The sequence below is a fragment of the Stegodyphus dumicola genome, chromosome 5, assembly GCF_044657685.1.
Source record: "Stegodyphus dumicola isolate Sdum_Otavi_A_Nest chromosome 5, ASM4465768v1".
Lineage (NCBI taxonomy): Eukaryota > Metazoa > Arthropoda > Arachnida > Araneae > Eresidae > Stegodyphus > Stegodyphus dumicola.
Genome location: NC_140772.1, coordinates 98,507,746 through 98,535,182, shown reverse-complemented (window position 1 = coordinate 98,535,182; position 27,437 = coordinate 98,507,746). Strand labels below are relative to the sequence as shown.

General features: G+C 30.0%; 1 protein-coding gene across 2 annotated transcripts in view; it reads left to right on the top strand.

Annotated features, from left to right (window-relative positions):
- LOC118203181 (CUE domain-containing protein 1-like) overlaps positions 1–27,437 on the top strand; it is a 79,715-nt gene that overhangs the window by 29,605 nt on the left and 22,673 nt on the right. For both annotated transcript variants that reach the window (XR_015041173.1, XM_035375443.2), the window contains exons 4-7: positions 585–783; positions 12,241–12,384; positions 16,337–16,406; positions 24,687–24,807. Coding sequence is in view for 1 of the 2 variants with exons in the window: in XM_035375443.2 (XP_035231334.1) it covers positions 585–783; positions 12,241–12,384; positions 16,337–16,406; positions 24,687–24,807 (534 nt within the window). In the remaining variant the exon portion in view is untranslated. The remainder of the gene's footprint in view (positions 1–584; positions 784–12,240; positions 12,385–16,336; positions 16,407–24,686; positions 24,808–27,437) is intronic.

Sequence of the window (27,437 nt, the reverse complement as noted above, 5' to 3'; positions counted from 1 at the left end):
AAAAGCTTTTTAGCAATAAAATACAAATTATTAAGTAAAGATTATATGATAGATTTAAAAAAAATGAAACACATTTTTCTTGAAATTTTTCACTGTTCTCGCTATGTACACTGTGATTTGTTTTTGCTCAAAAAATGTCAGAGAATTGCACACACTTGGCATTTCGTGCCAGCTATCTATCAAACGTATCTTTTTATTTTTCTCTTTAGTGATTTTTTTTTTTTTTTTTAAATGAAAAAGAAATTTTACCACTGTTTTTTCCATATCTAGCAGTTCGCAAGTGCATATTTTAAAATTGAGTTTAAAGCCAAAAATATCATTATTTATCAAAAAAAACCATTGGAACTTAGAGAACACAGAAAATGAATGCTTATGAAAATTGTTAGGCTGTTTGACTAAAGGATTGTTATTAGCATGATTATGCACTTGGTTGCCAAAGTTTGGCATAGTCTGAAAATCTGTTTACTTTTACTTAAAGTGGCTGTGATATTATACTGTGATATAATACTTAAAGTGGCTGTGATATAATGCCTGTGAGAAACTTAATATACTGAAAGTTATTGTGTTGCAATATTATGTTTCAGAAAGTTACTATTTTAAGTTCAACAATTCTTCAGCAACGTATTGAAGAGAATGAGAGAAAGCGGCATGATAATACAAATGTTAAAGATCCAGAACTTGTGCAGTATTTAGAAGATGAAAGAATTGCACTTTTTCTACAAAATGAAGAATTTTTCCAAGAATTAAAAGATAATAAAGAATTTCTTTCTACATTAGAGCGAGGTAAAATCCATTATTTTATTTTTTGCTAAAAGTTTTAGCATTATTTACATTTAATGTATGTTTTACTTTGATAAATAATATTTATTGCTTGATGCTTGTGCTATTGTTAATGTTTTTCATACAGTACTACCATTTGTTTTACTTATTGCATACTTAAATGATAATTCTAAGAAATGTTAAATAGCAGTTACTGTAGAGTCCAGCAAATTCGACCTAGAGTGAGTGGACTGAGAAGGTGACATGAAATGTGAAGTTTTACGGAAGAAGGGATGGGTTGGTAACAACTCTTAATATTTCTTTCAACATCTAAACCCATGCCAATTTTTTTAATACTTTTCTTTTATTGGGTTAATTTATTTTATTTTCATCTCGTTCAATATTGTCATTAAAACAGCCACAAACACAACACTTTTAAGCCTGTATATGAACTTAGAAACTTTAGAATGAACTGAAAGTTTAATCTCAATAAGGTATTGCCATAAACCTTCAGGCCAGCCTGCTAATGGCTAACAACAGACGAATGCGAGTTTTAACTGACAGTGGCTACCCAACTTTCTTTAGCAATGTTGTTTGTTACCGAGTGGAAGAATAAGCTAAATTGGAATTTCCATGAAAAGAGGAAAACCTGTGACCAAATATGTTAAACAAGTTCAAAGAAATAAAGTTTCAAAGCAATAGAGAGGGAAAATTGCAAAATTAGAGTAATATAACAAAGCTTTGAACAGAACAGGAAAATATGCAGACATTCATGCATTAAATATATATTATAATTATATAAAACAGTAATTAAAATGTATTATTTACATCACATAGGGATATTGGAAATTATTAGTTGAACTGTTAATAAATCACCACATTATTTCGAAGATAATATTCTGCTTGAGCTATAAATATCATTTAATGATTAAAGGAAAGGAATGTTGAGTCTTTCTGGTATTTTGCTGTAGTATAGCCCAGCAATGGTGAAACAGTAAAGTCTCTGACCACTGGTAGTTTAGTCTATGGTTCGGATCCTGGTAAACGCTCTGTCTACATGAACATTTTCATGGTTTTCTCTATATGAAATAGATATGGGAATCGATTTCCCTTAGAAAGTCCTCCACAAAGGCATCCCTCCTCTTCAGCCCTCAAATTCTTTGCCATAATCAAATAAACCAAACCAACTCTACTGTAATTATTAACTTTATTAACTAGTTATTCTCCTTCTCTCATAAGAAAATAGAGAAATCTTTCACTTAATATAATTGTAAATAACATATTTTTAGTTAGCATAATTTAATAAGCTGTATTTCCATTTAATTTGGGGGGGAATTTCATTCAACATAATCTAAAGAGTATTTTTCATAGTTTACAATCACAGTTGTAGAATATGTTGGGTCATCCAGTAAGTTCTTCAGTTTTTTTATGATTAATGAAGAAATAAAGAAAATAAAGAAATTTTGTTGAACTGCATAAGCACTATTTAGTTCAATGGCTTTTTTGCCATCTCGTCAGCAACTAAAAAATTCTTTAAAAAAAATTAGGTTTATTCATAAAGAAGTTTTCGAAGTGTTGTTTGACAATCTCCAAAGAAATGAACTTCAGGCCATTTAAAAAGTTTTGAAATAACTTTAAAGAAATGAAAATCCAAGGGAGCAAAATCTGTTGAATGGAGGTATGACACAAAATATTCCAGCTGTACTGTAATTCTTTATCAAACATTCATCAAAATGTGGAGCCAAGCATGATAGGAAGCAACACCTTGATAACTGGTCAGTTCCACGCACTTAGCTTCAGTTTCAGCTTTTAAAACACCCATTTGGGAATAGCATTTTTTAAAATTTTTTATCTGATTTGGGGGCATACATTTCCTTTGTGGTTCCAACATACACAAAGCATTACTTTCTGGAAATGCAGTCCCCCTCTTGATGTTGCTAAAGGGAGCCCTTTTGGCATACCCCATGATCTTCTAACATTATTATACAGTATCCATTTCTCATTTCCAGTATTAAGCCATTTAAAAAAAAAAAAAAAAAAAAAAACTCCTTATTTGTTTTCAGCAAACATATTCTACACTGTTTAAATATTGGGTACCCATACATTGTAAGGGACTGCATTCTGACTCCTCTTCAAATGATCGTACTGTACCTTATATTTAGTCTGTCTACAGAGAATGATGGTCCAGAATGTGTATCATTTATTAGGGTGAGTTTTTTCTCCCTTGAACTTTTCAAATTACTTTCAGCCTGTATCATCAAAAAATGCCTTTTGTCCATACACAATGCAAATTTTATGAGCATGCTGACTAGTATTTTTTCCTTTTTTAAAATGAAAGAGCACAATATCATAAAAATGAACTTTGGGGCTCTCAATTATTAGTACTACACTGAAACAAATGTGCGACACAATATGCCAGAATTACACAACGTGAGTAGAAAATACCGTATTTAAACATCTGTGTTAGTCAAAGAGACTCCTTATTTGCAGTAACAAAATAATTAGAAGAAAACATACTTCCATTTTAAGAGTCCTTAAAAGTTCTTAGATTTTTTGGAATCGATTTTTGGTCCTTAAAAGTCCTTAATTTTAGCCAAAATCAGCAGACGGTCCTTAATTTTAATCATCTGAAATCATCTGTTTTTACGACTGCCATTTTGAGTTTGAATTAGCATTTTGGAGGAATATTTTTGGCGATTCATTGACGTATTTTTTGAATGGGTTCATGGGTTATAATTTGTTTCTATTTCTAATATAATAGTGATGGGATACTCGAGGTTCTAAGCAAGAAGTGAAACATAAGCATAGTAAAATTCGTTTTTTTCTAACAAAGAGCCCTTAAACAATTTTTCGCTTTGGGGGATGTGAATTCTTTTATTAAACGGTTCTAAATTTGGCGACTTATCAACATTTTGGCGATTTTAAGATCAGCTTCTGTAGAAAATTTTTAATTCTGAGATCTGAGAATTTTTCGACGATTTTTTTTAAAAACATCGTAACACTGAGAAATTTCATTAAAATAATGGCAATGTATTGAAATTATATTTAAAAAATAACATTAAAAATTTTTTATTTTTCCGCTTTCATATTATAAAGTTTCATTTTGGCAACTTATTATACAATATTTTGAATCTGACAAATAAACAAGGTATAATATTATAAAGCACAATTTACGAAACAGCTCTTAGCAAAAGCAAAATTAGCTATGTAATTAATTAAAAATGTCTTCTTTTTAATTTTTTCACAGTAAGAGTTTTTTCCATGTAATTGTCTTGTAGTATTTAGAATTCTTAGAATATGCATCAGTTTTTCTCTATAAAATTAGTTTTACACTTTTTCCCTCCCCCTTTTTTTTTTCCAAACTATTTCTGGCCTTTTGCTGTTACAAAATTGGTAGAGATATTTTTTTTTTTTTTTTTTTTAGAATTTTAGCATTTTTGATGTTTTCCATGCTTGTGTCTAGTGAATTCGAGAAATTGCAGCTTGGAAAGTTTAGAAAGATTTGAAGGCAAGATTTATAGATCCGCGACTCTAGAAGATTCGAGAAATATGTGACAAAATGAAAAATGTCTCCATGGTATCAACACGTAATTGATGTATTTTACAGAAAGTTTGCAATAAATTTCTTACTTTTGGAGAACGTCTGGAAGAACAATGAAAACATAATATTTGAATGTTTTACTTCTGATAATAGAATCTTAACATGTTTATCTTCCCTTTATTTTCTCTACTTTTCATTAGACACAAGCATGGAAAATATCAAAAATGCTTGTAATCTTACCACATGGGCAGGCATTATAGAAAGGGATTTTTTTATTAATAAAGAAATTGAAAACTTACAATTTAAAAGATTAATCTAATATGTCTTAATGCACCATACTCATAGCTGGCACTAGAAATATTCCCACTTAATGCAATCTCTGTGAATCCTAAATTCTGTTGCCTAGTGCCTTTCTAAATGCATCCAATGCCAGCTCTAAATTCTAAAAGTTTTGCCATTTATAGATTTTGTTGTTTGGTGTGTCATTCAGTTCTAAAAATTCTGCCACATCAGCTCTGTAACTGGGCTTTACCATATATATTTCATATTTCTTCTGAATATTCTTATTACTAAAGAAATAAAATTAGTTGCCTTTTTCTGTACATTGTAAATGCATTAATGCATTTTGTGTCTTTTAGAATAACAGAAATCCTTAATTAAATCCAAAAATTCTAAAATGTAAAAGAAACGTGTTGAAAAAAGAAACTAAATAAAGAAAACTATTCTTCAAAGATATGTGCAGTTATTATTATATAAATTACCCAATTATTTATGATTTCAGCCTTTACTATAATTTGCCGTTTCTATTTCCTCATATAATGGAGTTATTGAGCCAACCCTCTGAGCGGTCAGGGTTTTCACTAAGAAAGCACAAATCTTCCAAAACTACTATGAGAACAAATTATGCTTTTGATTTTAATGTAAAAATTCTCCTGGTTTTTACATACCTGGATTTGTGTACTTTTGATATATTGCCTCAATTTCTTTGACATATTTTAATATGCACATATATATACATTCTTACAGATATCACAAAAAATATTGCCGCTTAGAAGGTTAAATTAAAACTAAATTATATAATCTTTGACTACTTGTCCACATTTTTAGTTTGAATTTGATTGTTCTTGTTTAATTACGTCACCGTGAGCTGTAATTGATTTTGTTAGCATCAGAACATGCCTTTATGTTTTAAGTTCTTTTTAAATAAGAGGCTTATTTAAACTTTTGTCTGATATTGCAGTTACTTTCAGACATAGTGATAATATGCTTCATGTCTGTCAAGGGGTTTGGACTATTTAACTTTTACCAGATCAAATACATTGTACATTGTGGTACATACCTCATAGGTACATTGTGGAGAGGTTGACAAGTTAGGAGATAAAGCACGCAGAAACTAGCAAAAGCATTGGTTTTTGCATATTGAGACAAATCCGTAATTGTTAGAAAAGATGCTTAAAGAGAAAAAAATTGATATAAACTAGCCAAAATGTCTGGGAAGGCTTCAAATTAAAATGACGGATAATTATTTTGTTCAGTGTTGTTGTACAAACATAAATAGCTTTTATGTGCAATTATCCTAATATCATTTAAGAATCAATGTTATAAATTACATGTATTTTAAACTGTGAAATTTTATTAGATTTTGATTTTGATAGGGCTTTTTTAACAAATATTGTTAAAAAATAGAATTTAATAATGGCCGTGTAAATTCATAATGACTAAGGTTATTAACCTACCTAATTTAATTATTGATAACTAACTGTTTACGCTTAAAAATTTTCTCTACATGTTAAAGCGAGTTATTGCCTTTCGTTAATACTCACTGTGGTCAGGCACAACAGGTGAGCCGTAAAGACGCTGAACACTGGTAGTTCGGTCCGAGGTTCGAATTCCGTGAACGGGCTGGCTGCATGGGTGTTTTCATGGTTTTCCCCATGTGTAACGTGTATACAAGAAAGTTTCCCTTAAACAGTCCTTCACGAAGGCATTCCTCCTTTTAGGCAGATAGCTCTCGTGTGCTTTGCCATAAATAATCCAATCCAATCCAATCCACTGTGATCACAAGATGAAATGCAAAAATATAAAAATTCAAGTAAAACATATTCTTTGCATCTAGTGAGACTTAAAATAATAAAAAACAACTTATCACCTCTGGTGCTTTAATGGCTTATTGGAACCTTAAAGTACAGGGTGACCTTTTTTAAATGACAGTGTTTGGAGCACAGTGTAGCGCGATCTAATAACCGAAGAGGCACCAAACTTGGTATTTAGACTAATCAAGACATGGGGAAAAGGATTCCATGAAAGAAAAATTTAGTTCCAAAAATCGCCGCTAGGGCATTTTGTGGCGCTGCTGTAGCTTACAATAACGAGACTTAGCATAAAACACGGGTATCAAAGAAAAATGCAAATGTTGTGCGATGACAGTGTCAGTAATAGGGCCTATAAAAGCAAGTAGTAGAGAGCTCCAACAAATAATCTCAGCTGAAGTAAACGAGGTCCAGTGGACATGCCTCTCACGTTACCGGGCGTTACTGGTGAAGCTGTATTGCATGAATCAATGTAATGTATCCGCAGCTCATTGGGAATTTTGAACCAGAAAAAAAGGTATAGGGCCTTTATCGCTGAATGGTCCTAACAAAATGATTAAGAAGTTCGAGGAAATGGGGTTACTGACCATTCACGCTGGGAGAGGACGTAAACCAGTATCAGAAGATGTAATAACTGATGTGGCAACTGTGATTGTCGAAGTATCGCAGGGAACCATTGCTGGTACTAGCAGCGCCCGGGGTGTAGCTCGACAATAGGACATGAATTATTCCACGGTATGGAGAGTTTTGCGGTGCATTATTGGATTTTACCCCTACAAAATCAGCCGCTTGCACGAACTGAAACCAAGTGATTATGATAAGGGAGTGACATTCGCTCTATCGTTTCTTGCCAGGGTAGAAATTGATGATGCTTTCCCATGGCACATTCTGTGGGGAGATGAGTGCCATTTTTATCTCAATGGGTCCGTAAACACACAAAATAGCCGAATTTGAGCTTCTGAGCAGCCCCACACAGTGCGCGAAATCTCATTAAATTCCCCAAAAGTCACTGCTTGGTGTGGTTTCACAGCTGAATTCGTAATTGGGCCATTCTTTTTTCAGACTATCTCTCCGACAGTACCCCAAGCGTGCACCATAAATGTAAAAAGGTACCACGAAATGCTGCAAACGTTTGCTATTCCAAAACTTCAGCAAAGAAACCATCACCAACAGACAATCTATATGCAGGATGGTGCTCCGCCACACATTAGTAATAAGGTAAAGCAGCTGTTGCACCAAAACTTCACTGATGATAGAGTCATAAGTCACAATTTTCCAGTTGCATGGCTGTCTCGTTCCCCTGATCTCTCGCCATGCGATTTTTGGCTCTGGGGTTATTTGAAATCTCAAGTTTATGTTGGTAGAGTATCAAATTTGTCTATTCTGAAGGACAACATAACAAAGACAGTGCGGAATATTCCTCGTAATATGTTACATACGGTTGTGGAGAACGTTGTGCACAGAATGCGTGGTGTTATTCCTGAGAACAGTGCTCACATTGAATGTGGTCTAATTCCTCATCGGGGAAGTTATTTTAGTAAATAAACATTAATAATTTAACTGTACAATTGTATGTTTTGATGTCTCATGTCTTGATTAGTCTTAATACCAAGTTTGGTGCCATTTCGGCTATTAGATTGCGCTACAGGGCGTCCAAACACTGTCACTTTAAAAAAGATCACCCTGTATATTAATTGGGTTACAACCCCTGGAACTCTACACAAAGCTACAACACTAACTGCATTCAAAAAGAGCCTGACTGGCTTTCAACACTTGCCAACTGTGCCTACATCAGGCCTTTCAGGTTTGTTCGAATCAGCAGGTCTCTCTCTAGATTAACTCTTTGCGGCGCACTATACGTTAACGTCGGAATTTCAACAAAAAAAGTTGTATGCAGTCTATTTAGTCCTAAAGGAGTATACAGGTAAAATTTCGTAAAAATTGCACTTACCGTTTTAATTCTGTGGGTGTTCCATGAGGTGGAACACTGCGCCACCAGAGCTTTTAAAAGTGTGCCTAAGCGAGCATTGCAGTAAAACACGAAAATGAGCAGAAGTGTTTGTATAAGAATGAAAAAACTCTGTATTATGGCTGTATATATGGTTTTCTGGATATACACAATATTCTTGAATATATACAGATAAACGAGATAAATATTTATATACACAAGTCCTATATACAAAAATATTTACAAATTTTCCTATTTCTTAGCTTCGTGAAATTGTTCAAAGCAAGTCACATCTTTTGATGGAAGCACAAACCAACTTCTCCTTTGTGCTACAATGTGCACATCGTCTATGCATACCCTTCACCGATATGTGTTCAACACTACTGTAGCGTTTTTCCCCGGAAATCTTTACTTTATGCCTGGGAATATCTTCAGGTCTTGAAGGAAGTCGCCTCTTCAAAGTTATCTCTGACACTTTCATGGCACAGAGGGAACACAGAAATTTAAGCGGAAATCTTTGGGCTGTAATTCGAGGGTAATTCATGAAACACTTTTAGTGCTTCGGAAAGAGTTAGACCTCTCCGCGCCATTTATGGAAAATTAATAATAAAAAAATATCTACACAATTATTGAAAATAAATGGGAATGAGACTAAAAAGCGACAGCAAAAAATTCGCAGTATGTCTAAGTAAAGATGAGTCAAGCTACTAATAAAATTCCTGCCTAAAAACTACTCCCAAAAAATTCGAGATGCCAATATTAGGTCTTTCATAACACAAAACACACCTCACCCCTCAATACTGCTTTGTTTGAATTCATCCCCACCAAAAAAAACAATGGAAACAGAAAACGTAAACAATGGATGTTCTTTTCTAAGCACCCTAAGCACAGATGTTTTGATTCGTAACAACATGAGATCGCTAAAACCCGCAGTGTTCCCGCTAATGGAACATCTGGTTTTATTCAATGATTCTGTGTATGGTTTTTGTATGAAAGATTAAAAAAAATATAGAACAAATAATTTGGAGTACAGCCAGCAAAATTATGCCTCATTTTTTTTTCCAAATAACATTTTTATATCATTAAAAAAATAGAGAAAATTAATTGAAAAAAAGTGGATTTTAATAACACATAATAAATGAAAATTCTGTGTCTCCTTGTGATATGCTGCTATCTACTGTTTAAAAAGAAAAGTTCAGAGTATATTATAAAGGCATTTTTATCTATTTATGGCTGAATTTAAAGGTTTCAGAAGCGATACAATTTGGGTGTTCCATGTGGTGGAACACTGAGCCACAAAGGGTTAAGCAGTAGCGATGACAACATTCAGTCTTTTATTATGAATCATGCTGATTATGATCTTACTTCTTATTTTAACTTATGCCATTTGACAAAATCTATGACAAATGTGACAAAATGAGGCATTAAAAAAATCAACATAAAGCTACTGTTAGTAAAACGTAAATGTCACTTATCTTCTTTCAAATATGTCCAACTATTATAAGTGTAATATTTAATGCTACTTGATAAGTTGCATAGTTTATTTTATTCTCAAACTCATTAATAATTATGTTAATTAATTCATGTTTAGTAATAATATATACTACTAAGGGATCTATTTTATTTTTAGGATGGTATTACAAAAGTGAAATTCAGGCATAGATAATATTTTTAATTGAATTTATTCAGTTCCCATTTGCTCATAGGTCCTTAATTTTTTTCATTAATGGTCCTTAAAAGTCCTTAAAAGTACTTAATTTCCGTGTGCAGAAATGTGTATGAACCCTGATAAAGTAGATTCAGCAAATGGGTAGAAATTTAACTCACAATGTGAAAAACTGATAGCAGTCTCATTAGCATTGATTATTGGGTATATGAATTTCATAGTGACAAATTTAATTATGAATAAAATTTTTCAGAAGTGAAATGAACTTTGAGCAGTTTCAAAAAACTAGTTCAGAAAATAGCTCAGAGACCTTCAATTTTGCACTGCTAAAGAGTTGAAAATACGAATTAATGGCTTGGATCTAAATATCTGTAAAGAAGTTATGGAAATTATTTTGTTTATCAAGAGATCGCATTAGCATCCTGCGTAAATGTGATGTACCTTTTTTCCTTCTTGCAGACTTCTCACCACATCGCCTCTTCTTCTCCCCCTTTTTTCTTTCAACTTAAACGTGGTTTGAATATGAGGAATTAAATGCTTTGATTCTTTGATTATCACCATATTTGATTCTGTTTGATTGAATTTAAACTGAAATATGAATGTAAATATTAAACATCTTCTATTTTAAAGTTTTTATGTCGATCATTTGTGTCATGGTTCATAATGGCTGGGTAAAGCTGAGGCACTTTTGATTTGATGTATTCGTGTTTTAAAAGATTTATAATTAAAAAAAAAAAAAAAAAAAAGAACTTAGTGAATGAATCTCAAACCGATACTGTAGTCTCTTTACGTCTTAATTATAAATAAGTCTTTGTAGTCTTAATTAAAATTGCTGGTATCCTCTTTACTTTGGATATGGGGTGGGAAGGTAAGTTTTGTTAGAAAAATAAGAGATCTGCCCAAAATGGCATAATAACTAGTTAAAAATATTGGACGATAGTATGAATAAAAATTATTGAAAGCTTTGAGCATTCTTTTGTCGCAACTGACTGAAAAAATAAATAATATGAAATTGGCTGATGATGGAATATTGAACTTAACTGATGAAAAAGATGAAGTAATTAATAGTGAAGAATGCTTAGATTATTTAGTAGAATATAAATGTGGTTTAAATGAAAAAACTTGTTGAATTAAGTTTCAAAGTAAACAGTGTTTCCAGCACAAGTCAGATTATAAATAGCGCTGTCTTAAACCCTACCCAATCACTTTTTCAAAATGCATTTAATCACATTGCCCAAATTAACAGTAAATAATTTTTTTGTCAATTTCTCACAGTGGTTAGAATTCATTGGGCAGTTTCAAATTGCTATTGATAAAAATCCTAATTTGAGTAAGGACAGTTTGAAATTACTATCAATAGAAATCCTAATTTGAGTGAAGTTGAAAAATTGATTTATTTGTGAAATTTCTTTGGAGGGCCTGCTGCCAAAACTATTTTCAGTGCAGCATTAAAAGAAGAAATAATGCCACAGCTGTAGAATTTTTGCAGTCTGGATATGGATAAAATAATCTTCCAATTAATTCTCATTTAGGACTGTTAAGTATCACACCAGTTAAGAATTCCAGTGACATTTTTAGTTTAAAAAAGACTATTTTATCCTGCTGAGATCCAGATCAGAAATTTAGAAGCATTGCAAATGGATTCAAATTCATATGAAAACCTGCTTACATCAATTCTTTTGAAAATTATACCTGCAAATCTTGCAGTGGAGTTTAGATTAGTAGATTGAATAAATCTAAAAACTGGGATCTTTGGATGAAATACTTAGCAGAGACCTTTTTTTCTCCAATCAGGGGGGAAAAAAAGTAACATTGGAATAGATTTATGAAAATCGTTTACCCTGAAACTAAAACTCTGAGACATAAATAATGCCAAATAAAGTATATTGCTCAAGAGTCATTAACTGGTGTCAATTCAAAGTGGGTATTCTGTAAACAAGACCATGACTGAGAGATATGTGGGAGTATTAGCATTGATACTAAAAGAGATCTATTAAGGAAGGAAGGGAGATGTTTTCATTGTTTGCTTCAAGGGCATAAAATTAGCAAGTGTAATCAGAAAATAAATACTTCATATGTCATCACAAATACTCAAAAACTATCTGTTTTCAATTTCATAAAAAGGCTAGTTTGGGTATGAATAATAACACTGTTATTTTTGAAGTAAATCATTGTGATAATTAAAAACTTTATATGTTTTGTATATAAAAAAATTCATCATCTCTTTCTTTCCTAGCTTCCTCAGATGTATCATCTCAGGAAGATGAAGCAGAAGGTGATGCAGCTGATGACTTAGATGCTAATTTTCCTTACTGCAACAGTGCACCTCCAGAAGAGACAGATGCTGCATTTAGGGAAAAAATTAAGAATATGGGGAAAGGTGATGTTGCATAAATTATTAATGTCTCAATTAAAATCTTATTTATTTATAACATCTATTAAATCTTATTCATGTAATCTTTGTATCTGTTAACTCTTATATATAGATATGCCTTTGACCCTTCTTCCAGTTGATTTTTATAAACAAGCCAATAACTATATGAAAGAATATTAAATTGAGTAACTTATAGAGTGATTAAAAGGACTAAAGATGATTGTTATGATATACATAGTAAATGGTTGGTGTGGTAATTGATTTATCCTTTATTCCAAAGCTTAAAACATTTTTTTATGATAAATCTGAAATCAATTATTTGGTGAAATGCTAAAATGTCTAAAATATTTTAAAATGAAATTGACCTCAATTAAATCTTTTAATTTTTTATGGAGGAGTAATAAAATTTTAGAAAAATATTTATAGATTGTTTGATTAATGTATTAAGATACAATAACATGCTGAACAAATATTAATTTAGAAGTCAATCAACAAAAATCAGCATTATATTTTCAAATTTTCACAGTACTAGTTTCGATGGTTTTACCGAACCATCATCCTCAGCTGCAAAAGTGCAAATGAACAAGATATAATGATTAGATATGATAAGATAAGAAAGCCTGGACAGGAGACAAAGCTACTGGCACCATCTGTTGATGAAACCAGAACTAAAACATAATTTCTTTAAAGGCTGAAGGCAAAGATGGATTGGAATTAGGGTCGTTAACTAGAACAGAAAGATTTTCTAGAGGCATTTCATATTCAAAAAAATCTCGTTCATTTGCACTTTTGCTGCTAAGGATGAGGGTTTCGTAAAACCATCGAAACTAGTCCTGCGAAAATTTGAAAATATAACGCTGATTGTTTGACTTCTAAATTAATATTGATTAATGTATGTTTATACAAAATCATAATTGAAAAATAATAAAACATTTAATTTCATTATATATTCCATGCAGATCGAGCCATAAAAAATAAAATAAAAATAAATGTTTGCATATGCATCAGACATGATGAAAGAAAAAAACTGGTGGTAGGCTCTTTCTTTTAGTTTAAAGAGCCGCTGGTGTTTAATACATAAGATTATTAATGGAAGTATGAGGATGATATAGAACAAGTAAAACAAGCAAAAGATTTTACACACATTTTGCTTAATTTTTATTTATTACAGTTATTCATTCAAAATAACCTTCTGTAAAGTAGGTCTATGATATGAGAAATAAGATACTTAATTTAAGATGCCTTCAATTAGTTATATTCCTAGTAAATGTTAAATCTATAAATGAATTGCCAAGTATACTTGGGTAATTACTTGGCACCATATTAAGATTAGAATGATGTTTCATAAAATCAAATGCCTTTTCATTTCATTTGACGTTTACATTGAAATCTTCCATCATAATAAGAGGAACATCTATATCTCTGCAGTAAACTCTTCATTGATTATTAAAGTAGTCTCAGAATATTTTATCAATACACTAAACAAGAACATCTTTGTACTCCTGAATTAACAGTTGGATGCACATACTGATGCTAGAATAAATCTAAACTGTCCATTAACAATTACATACAAATGTCACCTGCTTCTGATACCTGTCTTCTCTTACTTTGCATAGCAATAAATTCTGCTGGTACACAATCTGCTACACTTTTCAAATTTGTATAAATCGCAACACCAGTAGCTTAGCAAAATAAAATAAAATGCAGCAAACATCACCCAAATGCACTGACTGCCTACCAGAGAACCTTGCCGGTCATGTGTTATTGCGCCTGCGTACGAGAATTTCGCTTCACCAAAATATCCGCCCTGATGGGGAAGTGGTGGGAACTCTGATTGCCATTCCGAAAAGCCTGGCTTCAAATCCCAGAAAAGACATAAATGTAAATTGTTTGTCTCTTCATAGAAGGCAACGATGCCTGCCTATTAGATGCCTCCATAATAAAATGACCACTGCTTCTGACCTCAGTAGTGGCCAAAGACTAAAATAGCTAGTGCCTGCCATTTAGAAAAAAGGGGGGAATCTAAATTTCACATCAGTGTGTCAATGTGTTTGCAAATGCGCTCTTTCATCTAGCTAATGATGTATTTAAATTGATTGTAGCATTTGAAGTTAAAAAATTAAAATAAAATAAGTATTCGTGTGCACCTCAAATAGCTTCTTAATTTTTGCTTTCCCATCAGACCATTATGGTGGAACTTAATCATACATTAAAAATTTTTAACATGCATTGAGATCCATAGTGAACAACTGTTAAAGAAAGTACAAAAAATTGTTTGAACCAAACATAATGAAAATTTATAGCTTTCTCCCACATTGTTGTGAGGGGGTTAGTGTAATGAAAGAGGTAAATGGATTAAATTGCTTCTAAACTGACAATGACATAAATTTAAACATTAAAATTCTAACCCTCAAATAACTTGGTTTAAAGTTTTAATTTAATTTTTATTTTTTTATATTAGCTCCAGTTATTGCAGGTTTCAGCCATTATTGTATTAGATTTTGAACTTTTTTACATTGTATTTTTTCATTATTGTATATTATCATACATTTGTTTCAAATTATAGATAATATTATCATATATTTGTTTCATAATCAGCTTTATATATGCAAATATTAGTACAATCATTTTTTAATCTTATTTTGATGCTTTGAAAGTGAAAAATTAGTTTGTACAGAACATAGAAATTGTATTCAAATTATTGTGAGGTTATCTTGATAGATGTACAATATATGTTAATGTAATTCACTGGAAGAACAAATAATTCTCTATAAATATTTACTATAGTTCTTTTCTGGAAAATAAAGGAAAGTGAAGTAAAAAATTGACTTGTTTTCTGATGCTTGTAACTTAGCTAGAATATACAGACAGAGATACAGTTGCTGATTGTGCACGAATTGGGGGGGGGGACTTAAAGTTTGAACATGTCATCATTTCACAGTAATTGTTTCAGATGAGTAAAAGCAACTGTAAGAGTTTTAAGCTCTGAAAATTAATGATATAGTTCTGAACTATTCCTTAGATGTCCTAGTCTGTATTCTAACAGCAACTTTTTTCTCTGCAATTTACGATCAGTCATAATGAATCAAATGAATTTTATTAGTACATAATTGTGAATCAGCCAAAAAACTATATAGATACTCCTCACCTTGCGAACAAATTACTTTTGGAACGACTGTTTGTACCATGAATTTGTTCATAAATGTCACTAGGTTGGTTATGCCCCCTAACAATATCTGTGAAATAAGTAACAATAATAACAATATCATAAGTAAAATATCATAAATACTGTCAAATAAACAGATATAAATATTAAATCAATAATTTATTCTAAGTACAGTATATTGTGAATAAAAAAATATAAATAAATAATGAATTACTTTATAATATGTAGCTCTGTTTTGTGATCTCTGAGCCATGGATGAGGTGAAGATGAGTCTAGTAGATCTTTACATGGGTGGGAAAGAACCCATTCTAAGTGTTGAGCATATGAAAATCATTAATTTTAAATATACTTTTCAAGTGTATTCAGTAGTTTTTTTTTTTTTTTTTTTTTTAAATTTTATTTTATTATGTATTTTGTTGCTTTAATATTTTTATTTGGAGGTAGTATTGTCATTATTTTTCTTATTGACATATTGCATATCTGATGCCTATGTAAGAGATACACAGTTTATTCTTTCTTCTTTTTATGAGAGAAGAATAAAAAGAATTTTATATAATCATGTTGTTAAAAATACATGGAGTTTTTTGTATTGCTCCTACCTATTGCACGATTACTAAAGTTTTTTATGCTTCCTGCAAAAGTTGAACTGTTCACTGGTAAAACTCAAAGTACGTGTAGTATAATATATTTTTTAGTTATCTAATATTTTCTAGATTTTTTCTTATAAAGCTAAATATTTTAACATCATAAGTTTTAATGTGAAAATTAATGTTTCATCTTCTTACTTTTTAGTATCTCGTAAGAAATTTACACAATTAGCAAAGTTATTTTCAAGAAGGAAACGGCGCTCATTTAAACCTATGTATCCTTCATTAACATCTGAGATTATCAGTGGAAATTATATTACTATATGAACATCGACTCATTTGGACTGTTCGTTTTCAGTAAAATTTTTTGTATATATTTTTAAAATAATCTTACATACATGTATAAATAAATATCTGTATGTATGCAAGTAAAAAAATATATATATAAATCAGCTTTAAAATTTAATTTAGTAATAGCCTCTTAATTCCTCATTTTTAAATTGGGTGTTTCTTGTGTATTCTAAAAATTATTGTAACTTTTATGGTCTATATCAATCTATGTCATTTCTATATCAATCTATGTCACATCTTGCATAACACGGATGACTAGCTAATTTGGAACTTGAACTCAAAATTTCGAGAACTGAAACTTTGTTAACAAACAACCTAAACCAAAACCTTCTCTTGGTGAGCCTCCATATTGGATAATTGTGCATTTCAGTTGTACCTCTGTTGGCACTTATGTGCTTTTTTGCTCTGCTCTCTTCCTATCACAACAGTATCAAAAATGTAAATGTTCTTTAAGCACAACTAGAGTGTCAAGTAAATTGTGGCTGCAAATGTCAATTGAAATAAAGCTCAATATTTAATCTTACTTGGCTGCCAAGTTTCCACTTCAATATGGATCTATGTTCTATGCTATCTATCTAAAAGTTTTTCATCAGTATTTCTGCATTTCTTCATTTCAGTGTTCCTACATCAGTACTTCTAATTTTTTATAACATATATGTTACATGTTTTTAATCACACACACACACATACACACACACACACACACACACACACACACACACACACACACACACATATATATATATATATATAAATTAAAGAAATCAAAATTAAATTGGAATCAGAACAAGGCAATTCCCTAACAATATTAATAATTGCAACCATGGAAAAGGTCTAACATTGTAGCAAAACATATCAAATTAATAAAAGAATTCATCATTAGAATAAACCCTAAAAATAAAAATGCAAATTGTCAAGTAATAAAAGTAAAAATTAATCTCCCTTGTCTGGAACCCTAATTCAGAACTCATCAGGGGAAAATGAATTAAAGTTTCAGAAAAGTCAATTAATGTGTCCCGAATATGTGTTTCATTCTTCTGATTCGTTTAAGATAAAAAACTATCAATTAAATTTTCAACAAAAACTTTAAAACCGAAAGATCGAATCTCAGATGTATCCAGAATTTCCCTTACACGCATTCGATCACTTGGAAAAAAGAGAATGAATAAAAACTTGGGAAAAAGAGATAATGAATAAAATAATACATTATGCAAAAATGACTACACTAAAAAATATGTCTAAGATACATTACATGCAAATCCGACCTTCAAAAACAGTAACAAATTAATGAATAAAAGAATTCACTTTTAAATCAAATGGTCATTAAAACAAAATTTTAAAAATGGATAGTCCCCGATTATGCAAACCTTAAACTTTTAATACTAAAAAAAATGAAAAAATTCCCAAAAATGATTTTTTTAAATAACATAAAATTCTAATCCAAGCCTTAATCAGCTAAAAAACTGTAAACCTGTTAGTAATGTAAATACTGTAAACCTATTAATAATGTAAATACTGTAAACCTATTAGTAATGTAAATACTTTAAACCTATTAGTGTAATTGTTTTCCAAATTGTAGACTCGTGCAAAAGAATGTTGAATTCAATGGCCTTTTTAAGAAAATCAGTAATTTGTTTACTAATAAGTTTACAGTTTTTAAAATTATAATTATATTATGTAAGCTTAAATTAAATTTTACAGTGCCTCTACTAAGGTAAGTTGGTAGGGTATGTAGAAATTTGTGATGAAGCCAAAGGTGCTAAATGTTGTAGTTTGAAAGGGAAATCCTGTTCCATAAAAATATGAAATTGCTGGTGTCTCTTTGAGTGTTTTTCGTCTTATTGCTGCCCACTATATGAGAATCACTGGGCTCTTTTCCTTTTGAAGATTTTCTCAGTGTAATTTGTTTCTATGTTTATATTGTAAAAATTTCTCTCTTTAAATTTAAAATGTTCCTAAAGTAAGGCATACATTGTTTTTGCAAATATTTATGCTCTAGCTTTACTGCTGTTTTATCAAGGTGATAATGTTCTATAAAACTTGCATGATACTCCATTGTGCCTAAATTTCATGGATCAAATAACTAGAAATATCCTCCCTTCCATCTTCTTCTGAAGATATTTTCACTGCATTTTGGACTAATATTTATTCCTGCCATACCGTACTGTGAGACATTCATCGTCCAAGACAATTTTTTGTTAGGGGAATTTGTTCATGATCCATGGTTCCACAGGAAAGTTTTATATTCATTATAAAAAATACAATACAAAAAATTTGACTCTTATGTGACAAAAAAAGATCAAGATATTTTGTTTTAAAATTAAGAGATCATAGTCAGGGCCATACACAAAATGAAATGTTTCCATTTTTATGCAATTTAAAACAGAATATTAGTTTTGAAGGAAGTTTCGGATATTAATAAATTATATGAGGAATATTTCTGTGCAGACAGTCGTGAAAAGTATAGACCAGTACATTTTTTTTTCCTAGAAGATCTTATTCAGACTTGTGAAGCATATAAAAATTGTGTTTTCTAGAAAACTGGCAGGCTTCAGTATTGGTACGTAGTCAACTCGAAACATAATTTGCTAAAAGTTAAAAATAGAAAATTCTTCTAATTAAATTAATTTTTCTGTATTATTATTAGATTATGATTCTGAAGTAATAAAATTTTATAATATTAATAACATATTTTTAGCATATGGAAATTTATAAATTACTTTGTGAAAATTCTTTCAGTGTACTAGTTGTAACAAAATTATGAGTTAGAAAATGTTATATTCTTGTAAATTGCAAAAGAATATGAATAGCATTTAAGAAGGAAGAATTAACTATGTTAATTTTATTATTATTTAATTATGTTAATTTATATATTAACTGACCCATCAATGCAAGGTGGAAAAGACATCAAAATATCCAAAATTTTGAAATTGAATATCTTGGTCAGTTTTTATCATACAGGAGTCACACTTTCTATTTTTGATTTTTTGTAGTGAATATAAAATTTTCTTAATTGTAAGGACAGGAAATGAAGGGCCACTTCAAAAATACAGATTTTATAATTTTTCTAAAATTTTTAATTTGTCAAAATAGGAATATTTGTGTCATTTAAATAATTTTTATGATTGGAAGTATATTTTAACTAGCAGCTGAAAAAATAAAATTTGGATAAGAAAATTCCGTAGTCTTTTTTGAACAGCAAAAAAAAGGGGGGAGGAAAAGAAATACAATACAAAGTCCTACATTCGGACTCATTGGGACTTCGGCGATTCCAGATATGCAATATTTCCGAATAATAGATCATCAGTTTAAATCTAGTAAGATAGCAAGTAGAAACTATAAAATTAAAAATATGAAATCATGATTTATGAAATAATGAAGTATTTATAATCTAAAGGGTATGAAAATTTACAAAAAAAAAATTAATATTTATTTCTTTACCTTATTAAACATTTCTTTCAATGTAAGTTTTTTAAGTTGCTTCATTTTTTGTGCTAACACTTTCTCTTTAATTCTGTAGACAGACATAATCTCTTGTTCAGTTAGTCCTGTAACTGGTGTGTCGAGAATTCCGACTAACTTGACCAGGGCCGGATAAAAGGTGATTGGGCCCAATCAGGCCCCGCATTACCATCAAAATGAACAAAAAAAATTTCGAAATTTAAACCAAATTGCTTTTGACGATAATGCATAAAATATGAATTATTCAAATAATTAAAAATATATTTATTTTAAGTTTGCATTGCTGGATGAGATTTATTAATGTGTTTATTATTATATAATATATACTTTATAATATAGAAAACTGATACCCGTAAAAGTTCATGTCAAACGTATTGAATTTAATTGGGATAGTCCTATATTAGAGAGATTTTGCAGTACGTACGTGAACTACTTTACATACGCAAACTACTATACAGGTATATGCACGCGCAACCATACCAGCCAGTGGTGGATGTATTGCTAGTATCAAATGTCAATTGTTTCTTGCATTTGTAGTTTTATATTAAATTTATATTCAAAAAATGTTTTTGTATTTTGAACATTTTTATTTTTTAATTTATGTAGAAGTTTACCTGTCTGATGATCCATGACATTTGATATATTTGTGTATATATATATATATACTGAATTTGAATTTTATTTAAATGTTTAATATATAGAGAGGGCCCTGCAAAAAAAATCCAATCGAGCTCCACACCTATTCAATTCGGTACTGAACTTGTCAATTGAAATTTTTTCATTTTCAATAACTTCTGTATCACTTTCTTCACTATCAGTAGCAGTATTTTCTGGACGTAGAACCATACCACAGATTTCGCTATTCATTAATTTATTGACAATTGAGAAGCATTATCATCACAATCATCTTCATTTGTTACCGTTTCTCCACATTTCTTTACAAAATCTGTTAATTGGAAAATTTCACCTTTGTTTTGCAATATCCGAAAACCTTTTAAAATTCACTGCAATCATCATCAAATTTAGTTATCATTCACTACACATATTTGTTTATGCATCATGAGCTTGGCGACTAACGACAAGTTGGTCCGTTAAATTTTATCTTGCTTCTATCGCAAACTGAGACAATTAAGCCTGAATTGTATTAGTTTAGTTATTTATTATACTTATGTCTATTTCTTGTGCATACTTAAGGCTTATCAGAGTTCTGAATAAATAAATTCCCACCACATATATAAGTCTTATTGAGGGCCGGCGCTAGATATTTTATCGCCTGATGCAGTCTCTGTAGGTCCTAAATTCTCAGCCCGATGCGCCCATACAAGCCCTGGTGCTGGTTCTGGGTTTATGTGAATAACAAATCAGTTATTCTTAATTCAAATAGCCCTTAATGTAACCTTTGGGTCTATGAGTATCATCAAAAAAATCTACTCTTAGCCTATGGAAAGAAATTTTTGTTGAATTTTTCCTCTTTAACATTTTTAGAGAATTTAACTGAAATCTGTAATCATCGCCAAGTGTCATAAAACATAAAATGTTACCATGCTACTTTATTATTCATTTACTAACATAAAAAATTGTTTAGGCATTGCTACATGAGTCATTACTCAAGATGTCGTGTTGATAAACATATGGTGATTAAAAGAAAGTATAATAAATAATGATTCGCCAGGTTGGGGTCAGATCAACAATGTATCTATGTGGAATGTTTCGGTTTGAGATGTATGCCAAAGCAGATGGGCAGCAACGGAACGGAATTACTGATGGTACAAATTTATGCTAAAATGATTGTTTCTTCAATAACAAGATATTTTATTTAGTGTCAAAGTGAAATTAAGAATCAGGACTCTCCAGGTGTTTTATTATGTGCAGAGGGAGGAATCAAATGCTTATGCATGAGCCTACAAGAAAACGTTGGTGGTGGTTTTGAGGTTCGGATTTTAAATCATTCCGGATATTGGACATCTGGATTTTTGACTGTGTTATATTGCTTATTACATCTCATCAGAATCCTAGTAAAAAGTATATTTTTAATAAATTATGTTAAATTAATTAAATATCTCATTAAGTAGTTCAACCCCAACATGGATAGGATTTGCCTGTTTTTGATTCTGACAGAATACCAATCTTAGACATTTAGGGATTGAACTGTTTTAGTAAACAATCTAATTTAAATTCATAATCTGTATTCATTTATTTAAAAGTTACTTTTAGTTTTATTAAGTTGTTTATTGAATAGTTCAGAAACATGACTGCGTTATTGCACTTGTTGTGGTGCCAACACACAATTGAGATATTACCAAATATGTACACTATTTTGCTTCCTCCCCTGTGTATTTTTATTTCTTGCTGTTTCAAAAATGTTGTGATTTTTCATTTATTTGCTACTGTTCTTAATCTTACTTTAAGGATATGTTTTAACTTTTTCAGTTCATATCAATTACATATATAGTAATAATAGTACAAACATAAAAAATATGATGATCATATGTATCAGTGGAATGTTTGAATGAAATTATGAAAGAGGAACTTGTGAAAAAGTGTAAATGCCAGTAAAAATTATCTTAAAGGCAAGACAGTGGTTAAAATTAGTGAAAGCAAGAAAACCATGTATGACCAAATGTAAGAAATATAACACTAAAATCAAACAAAAAATTTTTAATATTTAAGAATTGCATTAGTCTAGGAAATCAGTCAATCAATCAAACAGGAACAGTAACTTAAAGCACAACTGAAGTTAAATTTGTTGCTTATATTTTTTTATATTCATTTGATCATTTATGTATACAGTAAGTGCAAAACCCAAAATCCAGATTCATCAGGACTTCAGCAATTCATGGTTTGAGATTTTTTCCTGATATTAGATCATCAGAGTAAATCTAATAAAATGGCATGCAGAAATTAGAAAAGAAAAAAGAAAAAAAAAAAAAAGATACAATCAAAAAAAAAAATCTGTATGCTTTTGTATTTTATATTGCGCCTGAAGGATTTTTTTTTTTTTTTTTTTGCATATCACGTTTTGCCATTTGGGCTAAAAATACTTAATAGAATTTTCGATAGACAGTCTTGCATGCATAAAAATACTTTATTCTGTACAGTGTTTTGCCACTGCTCACTTTGAAATTGTTGAGTTTCTTAGTCAAAAATTTGGTAGGTTTAAAAAATATAAAATAGATAATAAAACAAATTTGAAATTCAAGATTCAGGCTTCCAGGTGCCGATATTCTGGTGGAGGACTATGTTATTCAAAATTTTATGGCTGTAGATGCCGTTGTTTTTTCACAATGTAAGAAAAACATTCATGCACCCTGCATTATTTAATTTCTTTAAATAAAATACAGGGTGATTATATTTGGTGGCAACAATTTTTAAATTGATACAGCCATTTATAGTGATTCGATGTAAAATTGTGTGCAAAATTGTTCGATACATAGGTTTCAAGACTAATAGCCCCTATAGTAGTAAATAAAGCAATATATTTTAAATACATAATAAAGTAGATGGTAGCACTGTTGATTTCTGGAAGCACCATGGCATAAGAATATGTAAACCACCCCAAATTGTTATCTATATGTTTGTAACCATTTTATGTTATGTTCAAAAGTAAATATTTCAAAAATAACTTGCCAGGTCTTTATTATTATGAAGGAAGTAAACTTAAGCTAAATATTGCTTTTCAAACATTGTCATAAATTTTATTAGCCTAAATTAATGTAAAAATTATGATTGCATATTTCAAGAGACTTATATGCTTTCTGCATATAAGTCTCTTGAGAGATTATATGCTTTCTGTTCATCAACACCAAATTAATTTACGAGTGTGCTTATATAGATCATTATTTCTTAACATATTACACAAATAAAATATAGTTGTTACGGTATCATTTATAGTTTTAATTTAACATAGCGTAAGCCATAAGAAAAACGTTGATAATAATGGAAAATAAAAGGCCTTTAGGACTCGATTAAGACTTAATAATTCTTGTAAATTAAAATATGCTATTGCATATATTGAAGACTATTCATATGATCAAATGAAAGAAAAACATGCTAGTGTAAAATTTAAAACTAGATTTAAAGAATGCATACTCATTTTGAATAAAACTGTATTGATATTGTTAAAAATTTACACCAAAAGAAGGTTGCATTTTTGCTAAGCAAAGTTCTTCTGCTGAAGAAGTGAGACCTGTTGTGGTTGATTGCCCTTGATATTAATAGTTTTACTCAAAAACTTCTCCTAAATAAGGTTGCTTTTTTTCTTAATTTTTTATTTTTATAATGCTGGTTTTGGTGAATACATAAATAAATGCTTTGAAAGTAAAGCAGATAACCCCTCAATAATTCATTTTGAGAAGCATAGGGATGATTTTCAATCCTACTGAATTGCTTTTCATGACTTCAATTATTATAATTCAGACTTTTTTGAAAGACAAGGAAGGAAGAAATTAAATGTGTTCATATATGTACCTTAAAATTTTTATTATTTAATAGATTTTTTTAATTGTCAAAAAGGTTAGCATATATTAAAAAACAAACACATTAAACTTTCAAAAGCTCAATATGTTCTAACATTCTAAGATAAATTTTTATTTTAAAAAGGCACTTCATTGTCTTACATTGTATCTGCAACCATTGCTTTATTAAGTAAAGTTTTGCAAAGTTTAAAGACTTATTCTTCATACATAATTTAATTTGTTAATGTTATTTATTAAAAGAATCTATACTCCTTAATTTTAATTAAGTCTAGGTGATGGTTCTAATCCATCACGAGACAATCTGCTTTTACATGAAGATGAGTATTCTGAACTTTCTGAAGATGATTCAGAAACAGAAGTTAATAAAAAAGACACCTGGAACAGTCATGTAAGTTGTATTTTGATATGTTTCAAATATATTTATGTTCATAATGAAAAGATTTAAAATTTACATTGTGATTTTAAAACTATAGGAACTGGAATAATTTCTTAAAAGAATTTTAGTTTTTTAGGTTTATAAAAGGTAATTTTTAGTGATGAAATGACAAGAAAACCTTATTATACTTTAAGTATTTTAACAACTAGAATAACTTTTTATTCCACTTTCAGGCAAAATCAAAAATGTGTGTTAGTAAGGATTATATATTTTGTCATCATCTTGCAGTTGATATTTTTTGTAAAATACGATTTCAACAGAAATTTTCAATTTCAGATGCATCTTTAAAAGCTAATAACTTCATTATTATAAATTAGGATTTATCTCATGAAAGAGTAAACATATGTCAATCAAATATATCCAGCACAAATGAACTTCATTGTACTGAAAATTCTCCTGTCTTAAGAGAATATGTAAATGTTAAAAGTGAGTTAAATTGATCATTTGGTCATGCTAAATAATTGCTATATTAACGAATATGTCAATGTTTTATTAAGATAATAATTGTAAGAATTCATGAGTTTCAATGGAATAATCATGATCTTCTTTTAAACATTTTAATGCATTTTTTACTGAAATGTTAGTAAACATGGGTCTAACCTGATAAGATTATGATTATCTTGTAGTGGAAAAAAATCTTCAGTTTATGAACATGTCCAAAAGACTTTGAATTTGTTCTTATACTTAAGGAAACCAGCAATATTTAATACTACTAACAATATTTACTTTGCATTTTGCTAGAGCATAATGGAGGTGGTGTGGTGTGGTGTATTTAATTATGGCAAAGCACACTAGGACTATCTGCCAAAGGGGCATAATGGAGGAAAATCTGTGTAATGTGTGTAATGCATTGCTTGGACAGTAATGGAAGTGGTGTGGTGTGGTGTATTTAATTATGGCAAAGCACACTAGGACTATCTGCCAAAGGGGCATAATGGAGGAAAATCTGTGTAATGTGTGTAATGCATTGCTTGGACAGTAATGAAGAAAGTCTGATGATTGAACAATTAGCTAATAAGTATGAATAATTCCCAATGTAAAAATAGTGTTACAAAATTAAATACTAGTTCTGTCAGTTTTTTTTTTTTTTTTTTTTTTTTTTTTTTTTAAGCAAAGAGGTTTTTGTTTTAAATAAGGTAGAGAGTATTTTATATAGAACATTTCTCAAAAAGTTAGCTTATCAAAAAAGAAATTAATTTATTTTTTAGTCTTGATGATTTAATTTCCAAAAAGTAAAACTTTTGTTATAGATTTCATGTATTCAAGAGATTTAGCCTTAAATATATATAGTGTTATTTATAAAAATTATTTAATCATATTTTGAAACATTAATATAAATTATATTTTCATAATAAACTAAAGAATATTTTGATATTTATCCGTCTAGTCTCTAAATTAAACACAGTTAAAATCCCATTATAGTGAACTCGGCTTATGACAGACCCCTAGATATAGCAATCATTTTCAACTTGTGTAGTTTTTTATACACTTAAAGTTATTTTATATGCTTGTAATGAACTTTCAGATTTATGAAAATAGAAAACAAATTTTATTGATATCTTTGACCGAAACTTTATATTGAATTTTTATATTGAAAATTTCAACTCTTAAAACCATGCATGTTTAGGATGCTATGATTCATATTCCATGTATGTGAGAATATCAGAGGACTCATTTGCATTAATTTCTCTTGTCTTTATCCCCACCTTTCTCTAATTTGTAAAGTGTTAGACAAGTGTAACACTTAATTCTTGGAGAACCAGAACACACAATAAATATATCTTAGGATACAATATGATGTCCATGGCCACTGAGTCAAGAACTTTAGTAGGGTCTCCAGTTTTATTCAAGTTTTTGATTGAGCAATTAAGCAAAGCTTTATTCAAGGCTGATACTATGGTGGACATTTTGAAATTTTTGCTGTTCAGGGAAAGAAGAAGTATTGAATAGTTTTTTTTTATAAGCTTGGGGTTATACAGACATTTCATATTTTAGGAAATGAATATTTTTAATTTTTATTGGTTTGTTTTATTGCAATAAAAATGCTGTTTAAGTTTTATTTTCTGAATAGGGGATTTTGCCTTCTTAAGATCTTTTGCAAACTTTTCAACAATATATATCTTGGGAAAGGGAATGTGTTCTCACTGGACATTAAATAAGACAGTCAAAATTGTCTTCCTTTTTCTTTTCAGAGTAGCAAAACTTTGCATATTCTTTGACCTTAATCTGTTTGTTCTACTCTAGGAAAATTTTTCTGTATCAGAAAGTCATTGATTTGGTAAGCTGTAAACATAAAACATTGTACTGCAGGTAAGATAAGCATTATTTGAAAAATGCAGAATGTATGCAGTCAAATCAATGTCTTCCAAGAATACACTTTATGCAAGTCTACAGTTAGTACCAAGTGAAAATATCTAGACTTTGTAATTTTAATGCTTATGGAAAAAATATGAATACAAGGAAAACATTGAAAAAGGCCAAGCATAGGGGAGTATTGCTTGAAATGGCTTACCTTTCAATGAAACAATAATCTTTCGGTATCTGAACAAATGCTTCAGATGAAGACCAATAAATCTGACATA